An 18,831-nucleotide genomic window follows, 5' to 3' on the forward strand; every position below is an offset into this window, starting at 1 on the left:
TGTTTTCATTAAATGTTTTTTACTGTACTGAATAATGAGCACCTTCTCCTCTGATAAAGAAATCCTTTTTCTCTTCATGTCATATTCTGACGAGAAAACATTGCTTACTTCATGTTTCACATCAAATATTTGCTTCCTTGTTTACCAATATATATTATCTAATTTGAAGGTAAAGCTGTAAAGGTCGGAGGGCTGTCCTGATTTAGTTCTGTACTCTCGCTCAACACTGTGTTGGAATGTTTTAAAGTGTATAGAGGTGACAGGCAGGTGAAACACTGTGAAATATATCAAACAAATCATGGTTATTAACAACAATTGTTAAAAAAAATAGCTCATGACACAAGTAAGATATGAGACAAATCAATCAGATCTCTTAAAAATTGAACTATGAGAATATGATTCCTATGTAGAAATGGCAGGTGGATTGAGAATGAGGCAGACTTGCTATAAGAAGGTCAAATGGTTTTGTAAATGTTAGCATAAATTTGAAGCTCATTTACTTCACAGATACCAATATTCTTTTTGAATTCTGCATTTTCTGTCATTTCACATCTCTTTGTTCAATGTGGAGTATTTTCTGCACTAAAGAACATAATTCAACAACAATTATATCAGTTAGTTTAACATGTTTATCAACAATGAGTAGCCATGGTCACTTTGAGATGGGGTCTTTCTGTAGTAGCTGGTGGCCATCTCACTGAACAATTCAGAATTTTATATTTTCTGTTTCCTAGCTAAGCATCAATTAAAAAGGTGTTATTTACAAAATATTAGTATAAAAGTATATCTTTCATTTTGAAGAAATTTGAATTATCAGTTTACAGAAGGGTTGTGGTACAATCTTGTTATTACTTGATTGAATGCAAAAACAAAGGGAGGTTATATATATATATATATATATTTATATTCAATATAGAATGAGTATTATATATCCGTACAGATTTTGTATTTTGATTTCTTGTTAAGAGCGTGAATATTTCACCAAATAAATTACCCTAACAATCGCTGTAAAACAGAGCCCTTGAATTATGGTAAATATAGAAAGAAAAGTTCGCTTTAAAATGTCTATATCAAAATAAATATCATAAGGTACGAAAGATATTTTCTTGTGAGATTAATAAAAAAATATATTTTCATGAGTGAGTGCATGAGATACCATAACCACACAGAGTATACCAGTATTATTTACAGATCAATCCATATATTAAAACACAGATCATGTTAGTACCAATACCAATAAAATAATAAAAAAGATTATAAATTTCATCACTGTATCCTATCTATAACAATACCATCACCTTAAGTTTAGTCAATTTTATGACATTAATTAATATAGATACCCTGATTAACAAAGTTCTCTTGTTCTTTCTTGTGCTTTCTCAAAGACAACCTAACATGACCTTAGAGGTCCATAACAATGTCACATGATGTCATCTGTCACAAAAATGTCATACAACTTAAACTGCAACATAAAAATGTCATATGACCTAAGCTGCAACATAAAATCTGTCACAAAAAATCCCATATGACCATAGCTATCACAAAGACATTGTCATATAACAAAAATTGCAGTTTCCATGGAAGCTTAGAAAATATGTATATATTCAACAATAATTATAGAAAATAATTCTACAGATCTACAAATGTATATAAAAAATAAATCATTTACTTCATTTTTAACAATCATTAAAATTTTCTCATGGTAAATGTAGATTGGAGACATATACAATGCCAGAAAATGTGTTTGATGTTACAGTCTGTCAGTTGAAGACGTGTCGTCAACAGCAAGGTTGTATGGGTTTCTCAAAGCCTTTCCAACCAGAGGGCGTGTCAGCTAGAGAAAAATAATGCAATGAGTATATACCATAATGATCACATGCAGATGTAAAATAAGTGTATTTTCTACTACAAATGCTGCATTTTCTACTGCATACACATGATTGGCAATACTAGTAGGAGACCACACCAAATTACTGTCTTAACTGGAGACACCAAATCACATGCCTTAACTGGAGACACCAAATTACTGTCTTAACTGGAGACACCAAATCACATGTCTTAACTGGAGACACCAAATCACATGTCTTAACTGGAGACACCAAATCACATGTCTACACTGGAGACACCATATCACTGTCTATACTGAAAACAACAAATCACAGTCATAACTGGAGACAACAAATCACTGTCTACACTGGAGACAACAAATCACTGTCTACACTGGAGACAACAAATCACTGTCTACACTGGAGGCAAACAAATCACTGTCTACACTGGAGACAACAAATCACGGTCTACACTGGAGGCAAACAAATCACTGTCTACATTGGAGGCAAACAAATCACTGTCTACATTGGAGGCAACAAATCACTGTCTACATTGGAGACAACAAATCACGGTCTACACTGGAGGCAAACAAATCACTGTCTACATTGGAGGCAACAAATCACTGTCTACACTGGAGACAACAAATCACTGTCTACACTGGAGGCAAACAAATCACTGTCTACACTGGAGACAACAAATCACGGTCTACACTGGAGGCAAACAAATCACTGTCTACATTGGAGGCAAACAAATCACTGTCTACATTGGAGGCAACAAATCACTGTCTACATTGGAGACAACAAATCACGGTCTACACTGGAGGCAAACAAATCACTGTCTACATTGGAGGCAAACAAATCACTGTCTACATTGGAGACAACAAATCACGGTCTACACTGGAGGCAAACAAATCACTGTCTACATTGGAGGCAACAAATCACTGTCTACATTGGAGACAACAAATCACGGTCTACACTGGAGGCAAACAAATCACTGTCTACATTGGAGGCAAACAAATCACTGTCTACATTGGAGGCAACAAATCACTGTCTACATTGGAGACAACAAATCACTGTCTACACTGGAGACAACAAATCACTGTCTAAACTGGAGACAACAAATCACTGTCTAAACTGGAGACAACAAATCACTGTCTACACTGGAGACAACAAATCACTGTCTACACTGGAGACAACAAATCACTGTCTACACTGGAGACAACAAATCACTGTCTACACTGGAGACAACAAATTATGGTCTACACTGGAGACACCATATCACTGTCTAAACTGGAGACACCATATCACTGCCTAAACTGGAGACAACACATCATAGTCAAAACTGGAGACAACAAATCACTGTCTACACTGGAGACAACAAATCACTGTCTACACTGGAGACAACAAATCACTGTCTACACTGGAGACAACAAATCACAGCCTACACTGGAGACAACAAATCACTGTCTACACTGGAGACACCATATCACTGTCTACACTGGAGACACCAAATCACTGTCTACACTGGAGACAACAAATCACTGTCTACACTGGAGACACCATATCACTGTCTACACTGGAGACAACAAATCACTGTCTACACTGGAGACAACAAATCACAGCCTACACTGGAGACAACAAATCACTGTCTACACTGGAGACACCATATCACTGTCTACACTGGAGACAACAAATCACTGTCTACACTGGAGACACCATATCACTGTCTACACTGGAGACAACAAATCACTGTCTACACTGGAGACAACAAATCACAGCCTACACTGGAGACAACAAATCACTGTCTACACTGGAGACACCATATCACTGTCTACACTGGAGACAACAAATCACAGCCTACACTGGAGACAACAAATCACTGTCTACACTGGAGACACCATATCACTGTCTACACTGGAGACAACAAATCACTGTCTACACTTGAGACAACAAATCATTGTCTACACTGGAGACAACAAATCACTGTCTACACTGGAGACACCATATCACTGTCTACACTGGAGACAACAAATCACTGTCTACACTGGAGACAACAAATCATGGTCTACACTGGAGACAACAAATCACTGTCTACACTGGAGACAACAAATCACTGTCTACACTGGAGACAACAAATCACTGTCTACACTGGAGACAACAAATCACAGTCTACACTGGAGACAACAAATCACTGTCTACACTGGAGACACCATATCACTGTCTACATTGGAGATAACAAATCACTGTCTACACTGGAGACAACAAATCACTGTCTACACTGGAGACAACAAATCATGGTCTACACTGGAGACAACAAATCGCTGTCTAAACTTGAGACAACAAATCATGGTCTACACTGGAGACAACAAATCGCTGTCAAAACTGGGGACACCAAATCACTGTCTAAACTGGAGACAACAAATCACTGTCTACACTGGAGACAACAAATCACTGTCTAAACTGGAGACAACAAATCACTGTCTAAACTGGAGACAACAAATCACTGTCTACACTGGAGACAACAAATCACTGTCTGGACTGGAGGCAGCAACCATTCACATGGAAAACCATGAAAATTAAGCCTGAATGCAAAAAACATGACATTATTGTATATCTCTGTGTCACTTAAATTATTAAGATATTGGAAATGGTGCTCTGGACACAACTGAAAAAACCCTAAAAAAAAGCACTGGTTTGTTGGTTCTCTGAATACACAAATTGATATGTCCACAGAATGAAAAACACATAATAGTTGTTATAGATTACGTTATTAAGAGAGTAGATCTTGTGAGCAATATCAATCCACGAAATCAAGAGCCATCTATACTGTATATATTTGGAAATACCATGAAAATGGAGCCCTACAAAAATAAAGACTTCACAGTATATGAAGCTCTATGTTATCAATTCTTTGACCTTGAAAAACATTTAATGTTTTAAAATGCAGCATTTTTAGTACTAAGATACAATAAAATGTATTGTTGTTATGTTATGGAATCACTACCATGTACCACCATTGATATACAATGACCAGCATACTGTAAACGTGGAAAATTACGCATAGGCAAAATCTACTCCAACTACACTTAAGTCATTCAACTGTATAAATTTCATCCACAAGAATTAATTTGTGAGGAATTAAAAACACATCAAAATATCCGTTATATATGCAAAGGTCCATTGATCGTGAAAATAACCCTGCACTCAAAGTTTGACACTAGAAATCAAGAAATGATTTCCCTTCCCTCTGCCAAGGAACCACGTTTACAGTATCCATAACCTCATGCACTACTTCTGTCGGCTAATACACAAACTATACTGGTTATATGTAGAGTGTAGATAAAAACTGTAGAAGTCATCACGATAAGGAAGAATATAATGTAAACAAAGAATTACTCACCGGAACCTTCAGAAGAAAATCACACCCCATGATAACTAAACAAAACCATGTCTGCAAAAAAGTCAAACATTTTGTTAGTTACGGATGAAGTTAGTACAAACATACCGCATTTGGAATAACATGCAAATTCTTTTACAGAACATCTCATCCAATTTAACTATCTACGTAACAGTTTGATAATGACATAACTGATTCCCCAGTTGGACATAAGAAGGTATATTGGTTACACCCCCATTAGACAAAGTTTCCTCGGCCACTGCAGTTTCTCCTACACCAAGACCCTTCCTCGATTTCTAAGAATATATCACTTATTACCCATTTGATTTTCATCAGATCAAGTTCATACCGTAAAATAATTAATTTTGGTTTAGGATTTATTTTCAACGCTTTCATGTGTACTTTTAATCCATAAATTTATATGTCTATGTATTGTTAAAATTTGTATAAACAGATTTATTTTGCTGTAATTACCCTTGAAATAAAGTGATTTTTCAAAAAAAAAAAAACCCTGAAAATTGAAACCCACAAATATATAGTATTAGCCAAATATTCGTTTTTGCAATTTAATTTGAGTTTTTTTCTACTTCAGCCTATGGAGAAAGGGGCTAGGAAGGGGGCAGGGACAACTTTTTTTTTTTTTTTTTTAATTTTCTGGTCTCGGCCACCACCCCATTTTGATCCTTGCCCCCTCATTCCCCCAATTTATCTTAATTTCTGTTTTAGCCCAAAGGATAAGTATTTCATGACAGATGTTTATCCATTGCAACAACATATTTACTCCAAACTTACCAAATAGAAGACAAAGAGAAGGTACAGAAATATGATGACAGCCGTGGCAAGATAGATCAACCAATAATGAGGAAAGTCCTGGACAAACACAACCACAAAGTAAATATTGATTGCTATGACAACCAAAGTCAGCACGCTGGCAACAACTCTCATGACACTGAAAAATCAAAGAATCTTCAGTAGTGAAATTCGTTTTTACCTTTGATGGTGCATTTTCTCCCTAAAGAAATAGGCTTTAGTTGGTCAGTCTATAACTCAGTGTAATATTTGCTTATGAGTTCTTGTATTTTTTAGTTATGTCAATGTGACACTCTATCAATCATTTGTCTTCCTTTAAGAAACAGTTATTGTGAATCTCGCTTTACATACAAATGCATCTTAATTTATATAAGTTACAGGAAAACAGCAAGCAGGTCTCCTGGGAGAAGCTGGTGCTAACCTACTAAAAACATAAAGCCCCACACCCCTTTGAAAGCAAGGACAAACATCACATCAGCACATGCTAGCTTGTCTTTCAGCTTTCCGAGAAACACAAACCCTCAAAGGTAAGAGTGTTGAACCAAGCACATACAACATTCACCTGAGATTATATATCTGTAGGCACAACACTCTACTCATCACAGTCCCCTCTCTATGTATAAAGATAACTCTGTAAGGAGCTGTCTTAACAGAGGTGTTTTAAGTTCATGTGAATGCTATGTAAAATACATACAGTACATACTAATGTGTCTTAATATATAATGGTGTCTTTATGTACATATGTGTCCTCATGTACAAAGCTGTATTAATGTACACCTTTGTCTTTGTGTTGAAATGTGTCTTAATGTACAAATGAAATTATTTTATGAATAAAATAAATGAGTCAACAGTCATAATAATAAATAGATATAAATAGTCTTTAAAATAAATTAATACGGGGTAACTATTTCAAGAGGAAATACTTGGGTCAGACATTATATTTTCAAAAAAAAGAAAAAAAAAAAGACCAAGAAACAAATAAAAGTAAGTGGTACATAACCATATTTACTCAAACTTACATTCCATTTACGAATTCTCCCATGATGTAGGTTGCACTAGTAAAAGACAGGATCGGAATAAGAGCAAAAGGAAGTTGAAGACTCATCAATACATTCAGAAGGTCATTCATGCGTGTTAGGTCGTTGATCCCCGAAAACACAGCCACCAAAATAGTAGGGCATATTGCAATACTTCGTGTTAGCAAAACTCGCTGCCAACGTTTCCATTTTAAATTTAAAAACCCCTGTAATAAAAACAGTATGAGGGAAAATAAATTTAAAGTTTGCATCACTTTACTGACATAATAATTAATAGTTTATCTTCAATACATATTCTAGCATGACGCTGTTATTTGATTTCCATCATTTTACGTGTGTTTTCTTACTAGATTTTAGTGTTTCTTGTTTATCTTAGTAAGCATTGCCTAAAATTATCTCAAATGCTAGTTACATTAAAATTAATAAAGAATTTCGTCACAGTCATAGATATCCCTGACAACTAGTTTTCTGACAAAAAGCCAATACAAATTTTATATATACAATACTGTAATTCTCTTTACACCTGTATATATAACATACGTATGGAAACACAACAAAAAATTCTGAAGGATGACCCTGGTTTTATCATTCTTGTGAGTATTATCCTTGTTACACTATCTGTTACCTTTATACCATCTGCACATTAAGACAGAAAGACAGGGATGATTCAATTCTCGGCAATCTTCATGCAGTGAGGAATGATTTTCAAAGCATATACCTAGTAATAATGGATTCTCAAATGTGATGTCAATGAGCTGTCTCACAGAAAACTACTGTAGGTGGCTTACAAACAAAATATCTTCAAAGCTTCAACAATAACCTCATAGTGACAGAGAATTAATTTAAAGTTCTGGCTCTATTAGAAAAAAAAAACCCTTGTACAAAAACATCAACAGCGCCCACAAATCCATATAAAAAACTTACCTCCATAACAAACTGACCGGTGTATGTACCAGTCATTGTAGAACTTTGTCCAGCAGCTAAAATTCCTACAGCCCATATATACATCGCTGCTAGTCCAAACTGACACCCTAAGAACACTCCCTGTAACGGTAACAAAAGATTTATCAGGCTTTTCCCATAACACAATTAAATACTGCAAATTTGTTTTGTTTTCTTTGTTTTATGTCAGATAAATTACAGTAAATATCTGATAATTTAATAACAGTTCTTGATTTTCATGTGTTGATACACAAGGAGTGTAATATTACACAACTTACCCCTTTAAAGATATCCACTTCAAGTGATGAAGTCTAAAAATATACAAGGAAAACAGACTCACTTCGGGAACTTTTGAGTTAAAAAAAATTGTGTTCTCTCATTTCTAATTCTCTTATTTCATGATAAGTTTATATTTTATGTGACACAATCAGATCTGAACATTACCAGCGATTAAAATCACTTTGATGGGAAAAATAAGAAAAAACAAAAGAGAAAAATATCAAAAGTATCAATTACATAACTTACATTGAAAACATCAGCATGTGGGTTGTTGTTCGCCAAGCAGTTGGAATACTATAGGCAAAAATTTTTTGTAGGTTTAGTGTGAACCAATTCACAGTAGTAGGTTGTAGTAGGTTGTAGTAGGTTGAAATGGCAATAAATGTTCAAAAAAGACCACAAAACAAAATTTATGAGCTCTACGTCTTTCCCAATTGTTTGTGCATCAATTTTCTCAAACCAATATGATAAAACAGTAAAACCACTGAAAAAGCAATCTTCAAATTACTTAAATGTTACCAAGCCTTAAAATCTTAGCCTCTTTTAAAGTCATTAAATCCTTTAACAATAACAATCATTACAGATATTATTCCATCATCATGTTGATGATACTATTCCATCATCATGTTGAATTTTGTTATACTCTACTTACCACCTCCGTAACATTCTTGACGTTAAAACCCTCAGCAAATACTGCTGTCACAAACAAATTGATGATAAATGACACGAACAGCGCGATGGCTGCCTCAATGAAAAAATATTTATTAGCCTCCTTAACCTCGTGTTTTTCGGTCTTGTCAATTTCTCGTGACTGAAATCAAGAGTTTAATTTTTGTGAATATATTTAATTAATCCTGAGTCTTATAAGAAGACCTGAATGTAGATAATGTTTATTGCATATATGTCTTATGTCTTATACATCTTTACAACAGCCAGGAAAGAAAAGACCAGAGAGAATAAAAACATAAAGATACTGAATGCTCCAATGAGACAGCATATCTAGTTTGGTCAAGGTCCCCTTGGTTGAGAAGACATAGAAAAAAATGCAAGGTTCTCCAGGGAGCCCACTTTTAGTTCACTCCTACAATTATGAAGTGTTAACTTCAGGGATTACTTACCTTGACAAGAGCAGAATGTAGATAAATATTATGGGGCATTATAATGGCTCCTATAATACCGACTGCTTGAAGGATTTGTTTTGGTCCACACCCATCACAGTAAGGTATAAAAAGTCCCTTCATTACATCCCCTTGGTCTGGCTTCACAATCACATACTGTTTTAAAAAGTCAAAACTATTAAACCTGTGCAGGGTTCAAGAATAATTTACATGTATATATATATTCATTAATCAGAGATGGTCTCTGATTACAGTTAAAATTCACAATCCAGCCATCAAACCTTAAGAACTAATAGCTCACTAACAAACCTCATCCTCAATACTCCAGGGGTTACGATCACTGCACTCCTGAAACATGTCATAGCAGAACTGATGATTCCATGTGCAACACCTTGTGGACAAGACTAGTTTGATCCTTCCATATACATCAAACGAATCTTAAAGTCGCATGACAGTATATTGCAATGGCTTTGAAGTTGAGTGTCGCTCCTATGTATGAGCAAATCAGCCTGTTATAAGTAAGTGTTTTTCTCCCGGAGCCAATCAAATAATTTCACTTCAATTTTGCCATGACATATGCTCCAGGGATGCAGAGAGCGAAGGTGACTGTAGACCCTGGACTATGGAGGATGACAAATCATGAGTTTGAAAAATCACTAAAGCTACAAAATACTGTATCATCTGAAGAAAAATTCCATCTAAAAATTCTGAAAACAAAATAGATGTTTACTGTATTCTATGATAAGGAACAAGGTTTCACCTGGAACTGAGACAGAAGACTTTACTCAGAAACAGATGAAAAAGTGTTTTCCTGTTACCTAGAAACAAGAATTCATCAGAAAAAGCTAGAAAGAAAATCCATTAAACATGAAATTGACTCATCTTTGTGCCAAAGGAATATGTTTTTACAGTACTGGGTCAACAAAAAATAGAACCTCACCTAGTAACCTAGACTGAAAACTTGACCCAAGAACCATGGAACAGAGGAACCTAACTTAAAAATCAAGAAAGATTTTAACTGGTTGTCAAGACATAGGACTTCACTTGATAATCAAGAAACTTTTTTATTCTAGTTTAAATGCAAGCAAAGTTTTGCTTCTGACACAAACTTTTAACGAAGGGCAGCTCAAGACATAAAAGGACAAACAGGAAGATGGAAGGACGGATAGATGGAGAGACAAAGCGGCGACTGTGTGCTCCTCAAAGCAATTTCGGGGAACATAAAAATTATTCAAGATATCTGAAGAACAGTTCTCTACCTAGTAACCACAGCTTTGGATTTCACCTGTAAATAGAAGATTTTTTTTACAGATAACCAATAACAGGCATTTATTCCAGAATGATTACCAACCAGAGTAAGGTTTTTATCTGACAACCACAAACTACATGACTTAAACTGGTACTTCACCAGTAATCAGGGAACATTACCTGATAACCAAAGGTGATGGCCATGGCGGTGATAAGGAACCCAAAGAAAGCCTCCAGCTTCCTTAGACCATATTTGTCAAGCAATAAAAATGTAAATGTGTCAGCAATGGTGATGATCACTCCTGCGTAAAGTGGAATCCTGTAAGTAAGGAACCATCATTGAAAGAAGTGTCTTTTTTTTTGTCTGATACTGTGTAAGTTTTAATTTTTGATAGATCAAATTTTTGTGGTTTTGCCAACAAGTGGGCCTTAATGGTCCCTCGAGTTCTATAAAAGCTTTTTTGATGTAATTAGGTATGATCTCAGCCACATTGTTTTATGTAAAAGGTGCCTAGTACCAATGTATTTTCAAATGTTCATAATTCTAACCAACTTTGAATTATTTCTGATGGAAATAAAACAATTTTTCATATTGATTATAGTAAACTTCATCTTTGAAGGAAATTTGAAACTCTAGAACACTTAATTTTTAAAAGGCACCTTAAAACTATTCTATCTTTGAAATCAGTTCAAAGATTTCTTAGAAGTCAAAAATGTAAATTGCTTATGGACACACAATGACAGACAAAAGATGAATAGAACAGCTCACTTGAAACATTGTTTCATGATCAGGTGACTTAAATTTAGAACAAACTGAATGTATTTTTCACAAAAGTCATAAAACAGACCATGGGTTTCTTTATCACCATATTTTTGTTTTTGAGGTATCAACTTTTTTGAAATTATTCTTTATCCTAGAGAAAGGTGAATAATAAAACCAATCAAAAACAACAATATTTTCAGTACTGGTAATCTCTGTGTTGTGCAATGTAGTATTCAGGTTTGATATACCATACAACATTTATGTAATAACAACTCTTTTATAATATAAAACGGATGACGATTTTCTTTTTTTTTTTTTTTCCTTTTTTTTTTAAAATGACCCCATGTCATCTTCCTCATGCATTACCCTAGTAAGGATACAAATATACACTTACTTTCCATTTGACAAAAGATAAAAGGCTATGGCTGTTCCAATTACCTCCTGCATATCAGATCCTGAAAATAAAAATACTGACATAGAAAGTCCTAATTTTGATATTGAATGAATCTTTGAAGTTAAATAAGAGAGTCAACTGATTACATAAAAATAAAGACAAGGGAATTGTAGGGATAATCATCTTTTGCAAAAAGTCATATGATAAATACATTTACAGAATTAAAATCTGAATGACAAAATATAGCCTTCACATCTCTAAAAAGTAAAAAGCATACATCTGCTACAAGTGGTCCTTTGGACATGCCCCATTTCCTTTGGGGAATAATTCCTTGATATAAATTGGGTTATATCAAAATTGAAAATTTTAAAAATATAATAATGTATTTCAAAAATCATCTCCGTGCCATAAAGGAATAAACTCAACAAAGAGAAAAATACAATATTTACTAACCGTGTTGACACATGTCTTACCTATAATAGCTATCTCAACCATGATCCAAAGGATGAGACGTGGTATCTTAGGGTACTGTGTGTAACATATTTCAGCCAAGTGCATTCCTGTGACAACACCGAGTCTGGCTGACAGACGCTGCATCAGAAGGCCCAGGATTGTGGCTGACATTAGTATCCATAATAACTGTAAAAATCAGAGAACTGAAAGCAGTCAAAGATGCTGTGCATGATTACTTGAAAAATAAAAGTAGCAAATCAGTGTTGAATACCAGAAAATAACTTCTGATCTTTAGTAAGGGTCAAAATATACTACGCTGCTCTTGTAAATTTACAAGGAAAGGGTATTTTAAGTAATAGTGAACATCAATCTCAAAAAGACAAAACTAGATACTGCAAACTTACATAAAACATAAGTCAAGAATCAGGGATGATTTATGACAAAAGGACAGTATTTGGGTATAGCTGATATTTAAGTAACAGCCACCTTGAGTTGAATACTGAGAGAAAATACACCACTTTCTTAATTCTGATGAAAAGGATCAAGTCTATGTCACACAATATTGAATTATAATCTACGTAATGTATGAGTTGTCTTCCCTGGTCCTGTTATCCCATAAATGTACAAATACACCTGAAATTTGTTGTCTCGAAATTTCTTAAGTCAAAAATCTTTTGGAGTTGAAATAATTTCTAATTTCTGATTTTTTTCCTTTTTTTATCTTTGTAATTTTATTTTGGATGACTTGAATTTCATTGAGTCAAAATTTTGTCTGAGTTTAAGTGATTTTTCTTTCCCTTCAACTGTATAAAGCAACTGAAAAAATAATTGTTATCTCAAAATTAATTTTTGTCAGCATGTCTTCCTTAAGAATTCAATCATATACAGAGTCTAAAGGCCCCTGTGTTTCACACACATGGCTTAATATACAGTGCATTAGTTCATAATATACACAATGCTGATCTCTGACAAATAATTTCCAAATATCAAATATCAAATAAAAAGTTGGTTTTTTTATTAGTGACCATACCGTAGCAGTGACTAACCTTTACATTAAATAAGTACCGCGTTGAACACAGAATGAAACCTGATCAGGTTTATAATCAGCGTGATAGACCGGAAACATGTGTAGTAGGCTAAATTGTGTGCATCTTTAAGGAGCGATCAAAATGAAAGTGATTTTAGATTAACAGCAGTAGTACAACACCATGTACAGTCTGATACAAGTTAAAGGTTTTAAGTGCTCCTTATTTCATATGTATATTCTAGTGAAGCCATTTGAACATGATCTGTAATACCAAACATTGTTTATAGTATTGCAGCAAAGTTTGACTTTTGTTTTGGATTTCTTAAAATATATGACCTACATAAGGTAAGTGTACACATGTGTGAACAAAGTGAGTGGTTGACTGCTATTGGTATTACATATGTTGTTTATGTATGAAAAAATAATTAAAACTAGGAAGTAGAAATCTACAGAGTACCTTGCTATCATAGCCCATACATCGTGAAACAGTAATCAATGTCTGGAAACTGATATCGTCAACTTTATTCAGACACTTTGTCAAGAGTCAAAATTTGGATAAGTCGAAATATTTTTCATTGTCCCTTGAATTTCGGGATAACAAGTTTTGACTGTATTAATGTATTTAACTACGCTTACAGTAAGTCCATGAAGTGTAGTGATACAACATGTGTAAGAATATAATAGGGATTGCTTGTTGATACAACATGTGTAAGAGGAAGATTTTCATGTTTTCCCTTTGGTTTTTTGATCATAGTTAGATGCATTTAACCATGACTTATAAAACATGGCATGAAATTATTCCAAAATACATTTGATTCAATTTGTGGAGGAAGATGTGAAAGGTTGGGGTTTTTTTTGTGAAGAAATTGTTTGGTCCAGATCCTAACTCACCCATAAGATGACTATAGACTAGAGGTTGTGTTAGATGAACACAACATCTAAAATTATTATGACCTGTAACCGCACAATGCGAGAAATTTCTGATTAAAAGTAAACTTTTCTTCAAATTTCTGGGAAAAATATGATAGATAGATTATCATTGATTTGTAAGAAGAAAATTAAGCAATTTCTTAAAAAGTGAAAAAGACATTATAAAAACTTATCATTCAATTGTGCTGTGTATGACTGTACAAGCTTGTTATTGACAAAGTATTTATGTTAGTCAAAACCAATAATAATTAAACAATGCCATTTAAAGACCCTTTGTATAAAAATGTCAATCTATTCAAATATCTAAACATATACCTTCTTCCCGCCTTCCTTTAATAGAATCAATGTATTTTGACTTTTAAGCTTCATTAAACCATTATCACAGATAATAACTTACCCTAAATCCTGCCACAGATCCCGCCTGTAGATCTGACTCAATATTTCCAGGGTCAAGATACGCTATACTCATCAAGAAACCAGGGCCTGTAAATGCCCATAGCTTTCTGAAACTGAACAACTCCTGAAATCAATGAAACATAATCTGTTTATAAACATATTCCTTTATTTTGTAATTGTGTCCTATTATCATTATTATGGAAAATAAGAATATATGTCAAGTAATAATTGGTTAAATAGCATTTTGGAAAAAAACCTTTTTGAGAAGGCATTATATTATGAAATGTACCTGGAATGCAGACTTTTCTATACGGAAGGATAAGAATGATTAATATATCCAAATTGTCCAAGAGTGTTGCAAATTAAACAATAATTATACAGGAGAGTTGAAAATTAAACAATCTTTCGCAATACATGTCCCCTATGTCCACAAGTTATTACACTATAATGATTTATAAAGCGAGTGATATTTGCTACTAATTTCGAAGAAAAAAAAATCATATCATAAGTTTGAAATTGTTTTCAATTTAGCAATGCAAGAAAGGAGTATGACAACCTGACAATACATTTTCATCACTGATGTGTAATAAGTATGTTATGGTCATTTGTAAGTGCCGAATGTTTAACCAATATCCTGTAAGGAAATATAGCCACTTGATTGATGATAATTTTCTAAAATAGTGATGTTGACCTTGACTCAACAACCCTATACCTCATATTTGTTCCAGATACTTTAGTGTTTTAAAGGTGTGTGAAGTTGTTGAAAATAATTCAAGAATTAGTCCACTAGAATGCTGACAATTATTTTCTAAAAAAAATAACAATGATGCTGACCTACAACCTTCAAACTCAAACTTGTGCAAGATATCAGGGTCTTTTGAAAGTGTATGAGATTTGATCAACCAAACAATTCTGAAACTCAAACTTGTTCAAGATGTTTTGCTGCTTTGAAAGTTTGATAAGTTTTGTGAAAATCCTTCAAGAAGTAAATTAAGCTGTGAGAGTACTGACAATTATTTTCTAAAAATAGTAAGTGACTTTGACCTTGACCAAACAACTCTGAAACTCAATATTGTTAAATATGTCATGGTCGTTTGTAAGTGTGTGATGTTTGACCAAACAACCCTGAAACTTGAACATGTTCAAGAAATTTAACTTTGATAAGAATCCTGTGTGTGTGTGTGTGTGCGTGCGTGCGTGCGTGCGTGCGTGCGTGTGTGTGTGCGCACGCAGACAGACGGATGAAGATGACAATTTTTTACCCCTCCCCCTCCCATCAAGTATAACCGAGAAGGGTCTAAAATATAACAAATATTTACCATGATGTCAACAGGATTTTGAATTTTGAATTCAGGAAATTGATGCACTTTGATATATCAATATCATGACACACTGCTTTTTTATACATTGAATAATTAAAACACTCTGATATATAGTTTTTAATCAAAATTGTATAAAGTAAGCGAGGTTGTTACTTGATTATCCTGAATTATCCATAATTTATCTTTTAAACATTTTGAGTATAAGGAATTCAGTGTGAGGCGAGTGTGTTCATTGGAAGGTGAAATAATTGGAATCATTCTAGATAGCTGTACCTTTATTTAGCCTTATCTGTTGATATCTCACACAAGTACACTTACCCCTGATGATTTAGGCACTTGTATCTTGTTACTGAAATAGGAAGCATTGTGTTGGTTACTTCCCCTGACAGAAGATGAGGAAAAGGACTGTATCTCTTTGTTCTCTGTGTCTGCCATCTCAGAACCAGTTCCTATACTACCATAGGTTGTACCTTCTGAAACTTCCCCTAGATCGGTGGTGTCATCAATGGTTGCCATGGTAATGCCTTAGTTATTTCATGTGAATTGAATCAAGAAAATGGATCCAAGCCAAATAATCATTCAATCCATTGCTTGATATTCTGAAAAAGAAGAACACTTTGATTGAAACAATGTTATTAATGCTAGAAATCTTTTAGTTCCAAACAACTGTTTGACAAACTAAAGTTGATGTCAAAATGAACAAAGGGCAATAACTCTGTTAATCATATAAATTTAATGATGTAGCCTTATTAGGATTAATAAAATGAAAAGTCAATTATTACTTCTTAAGACCCTTTCACACATTCACGGATGAGACGCTGGATTACCAAAGATCGTTAATCCGGGGCAGTCTGTGGCAATCTGACATTACCATGTACGGACTGTGAACGTATCCGGCGACATCCGGGACCATCAAGGAAAGTCAATCTGATCCGACAAAAAAATTAAACATGGTTAATTTTTTCACTGGACCTACACTGATGAAAATCGTCTGTAGGCTCTGTGTATATCCGTGTTGCAACCGAGTGATCAGTGTAGGCACCATGTTCTAGGAATACTATGGATGTCTTCGGATTATACATGGTTTGTACCCAGGAGCTACACGTTCAGTCACGATGTGAACACAGAACAAGTAAAACACCACCAGGTATCAATACCGTATGTTCCCGTAGATGCCGGAAAGACTACGGTTTCTATACGGATGTACTCGATTTACCTACGGTTATTATGAGCAGGGGAGCAATACATCTTTCAAACTGTCATTCTCTCTTCACTCTCGAAACAGATATCTTTCAACCGCTAATGCCGCCTAAAAGACGTAATGTCTAAAGAGACAATTTGTCCACAAAAACTGCAAGTGAAGTATCAACAGCTTCATCATCGCCAACTGCTTCAGATGCACACTGAGCTAATTCATCTGAACTGGATGATTCAAATCAAAATATCCACACAGAAACACCAAATACCATTGAAAAAACACCGCAACAAGATGTCTTTAACAAGGAGGCCCAAAATAGTGTAAATGAGGCAGCACCAGTACCCGATGATGTGATCAAAACAACTGGTGGTGTAGAAGTAGTGGATTGCAAAGACGAAGTAAATATGAATAATACTAGACAAGTAAAGAGAAAGAAACAACAGCCTTTGGTTCTGACAGAAGAACAGAAGCAGGATCTTGCAGATTGGTACATGGGCCATGAAATATTATACAACAGGTGCCTGAAAGATTACAAAGATACAAAGAAGTTGTGCCTGTTTCAGAAAAAGGAAGCCAGTATGGACCCTATATGCACCGGAGAACAGCTGAAAGTCTGCATCTACTCCATGCGTACTCTGGTAGGAAAGATAACCAAAAAAAAAGTCCAGAGATGAAGCACGACCAAAGACAGACAGAGAACATTGGGTAACAGAGTCATTCAGCTACCTCGAAGATCATATTAAGCATGTTGTCCGCACCTGCTGCAGCTTGAAAGGAACTTGAAGTGCACATGTGATATGGACCCAGATTACATATCAGGTGACAAGGAGGAGGAAGAGAAGAGAGAAGAGTCTGATAACAGCATGATATGCAGTACGGAGCAGCATTTCAAAAAGCCCAGAAAAACTTATTGACCTAAGCCAGCAAAATCTTCTACTGCTTCAAGCATAGATGAACAAAATCGTCAAATCACAAAGAATTTCCACAAGTGAAAATATGCGCTTTCACTGTTTGTGTGGTTCTGTATTTATTGTTGTCTTACCAGCTGTTAATTTCACTTTTCATTGAACAGCAATAGCTTTGTAGCCAATATTCACTGAAAGATCAACACAATACTTCAATCCATTAATACCTTTTCAGTTGCTAGGTCGAGCTGATAAAGTGCACCAATACATGCAAGAGTGGATACAGTCCCAGCCTACTCTCAGTCAGGCCAAGCAACATTTTGTAGAGATGACCTACCACGAGGTCATGCAGATGGAAGACCTGACCTGGATGGATTATCAAATGCAATCATTGCAGATGCAAATGCAATTTAAACAGAGTCGTCTGCAGAGAGGTCATCACCAGTTGTTTGCCTCTCCACCTCTGCAGTCGTTCGTTCCTCATACACCACATACATACTCTAATCCATCTGCACAGGCATTTCCTAATACTCATCCACCTCAGTCATCAACTAAACATCTGACAGTTGACATTCAACATAATGATGCAGGAAATTATATGGGTTCCATTATAAGTCAGGCATGGCAACAAACAATGGGACAATGAATTGGGTATAATCATGTTAGGCATGATAGCTTACAATGAAACATAGATATGACTGTGAACATTTTATTTTTGAACTGTAATCGAGTAAGTGCTTAATAATTAATAATATTGAGTTAGACATGTCAGTTAGCATGCAATGA

At 34.8% G+C, this 18,831-nt stretch overlaps 1 protein-coding gene across 1 annotated transcript; it reads right to left on the reverse strand.

Annotated features, from left to right (window-relative positions):
• Nucleotides 1-158: 158 nt before the first annotated feature.
• On the reverse strand, nucleotides 159-16,329 carry LOC132545445 (natural resistance-associated macrophage protein 2-like). The gene is made up of 14 exons (XM_060209128.1): nucleotides 16,261-16,329; nucleotides 14,622-14,744; nucleotides 12,288-12,453; nucleotides 11,815-11,875; nucleotides 10,838-10,976; nucleotides 9,410-9,565; nucleotides 8,944-9,102; nucleotides 8,538-8,585; nucleotides 8,291-8,323; nucleotides 7,995-8,114; nucleotides 7,053-7,276; nucleotides 6,016-6,172; nucleotides 5,227-5,277; nucleotides 159-275 (listed from the first exon to the last, which is right to left on the reverse strand). The coding sequence occupies exons 2-14, from the start codon at nucleotides 14,691-14,693 to the stop codon at nucleotides 159-161; spliced, it is 1,503 nt and encodes a 500-aa protein (XP_060065111.1). The 5' UTR covers nucleotides 14,694-14,744; nucleotides 16,261-16,329.
• Between the last annotated feature and the right edge of the window lie 2,502 nt (nucleotides 16,330-18,831).

Source organism: Ylistrum balloti, unplaced genomic scaffold (assembly GCF_031769215.1).
Source record: "Ylistrum balloti isolate Yb309-2 unplaced genomic scaffold, AGI_CSIRO_Ybal_v1 Utg369848, whole genome shotgun sequence".
In the NCBI taxonomy this organism is placed as follows: domain Eukaryota; kingdom Metazoa; phylum Mollusca; class Bivalvia; order Pectinida; family Pectinidae; genus Ylistrum; species Ylistrum balloti.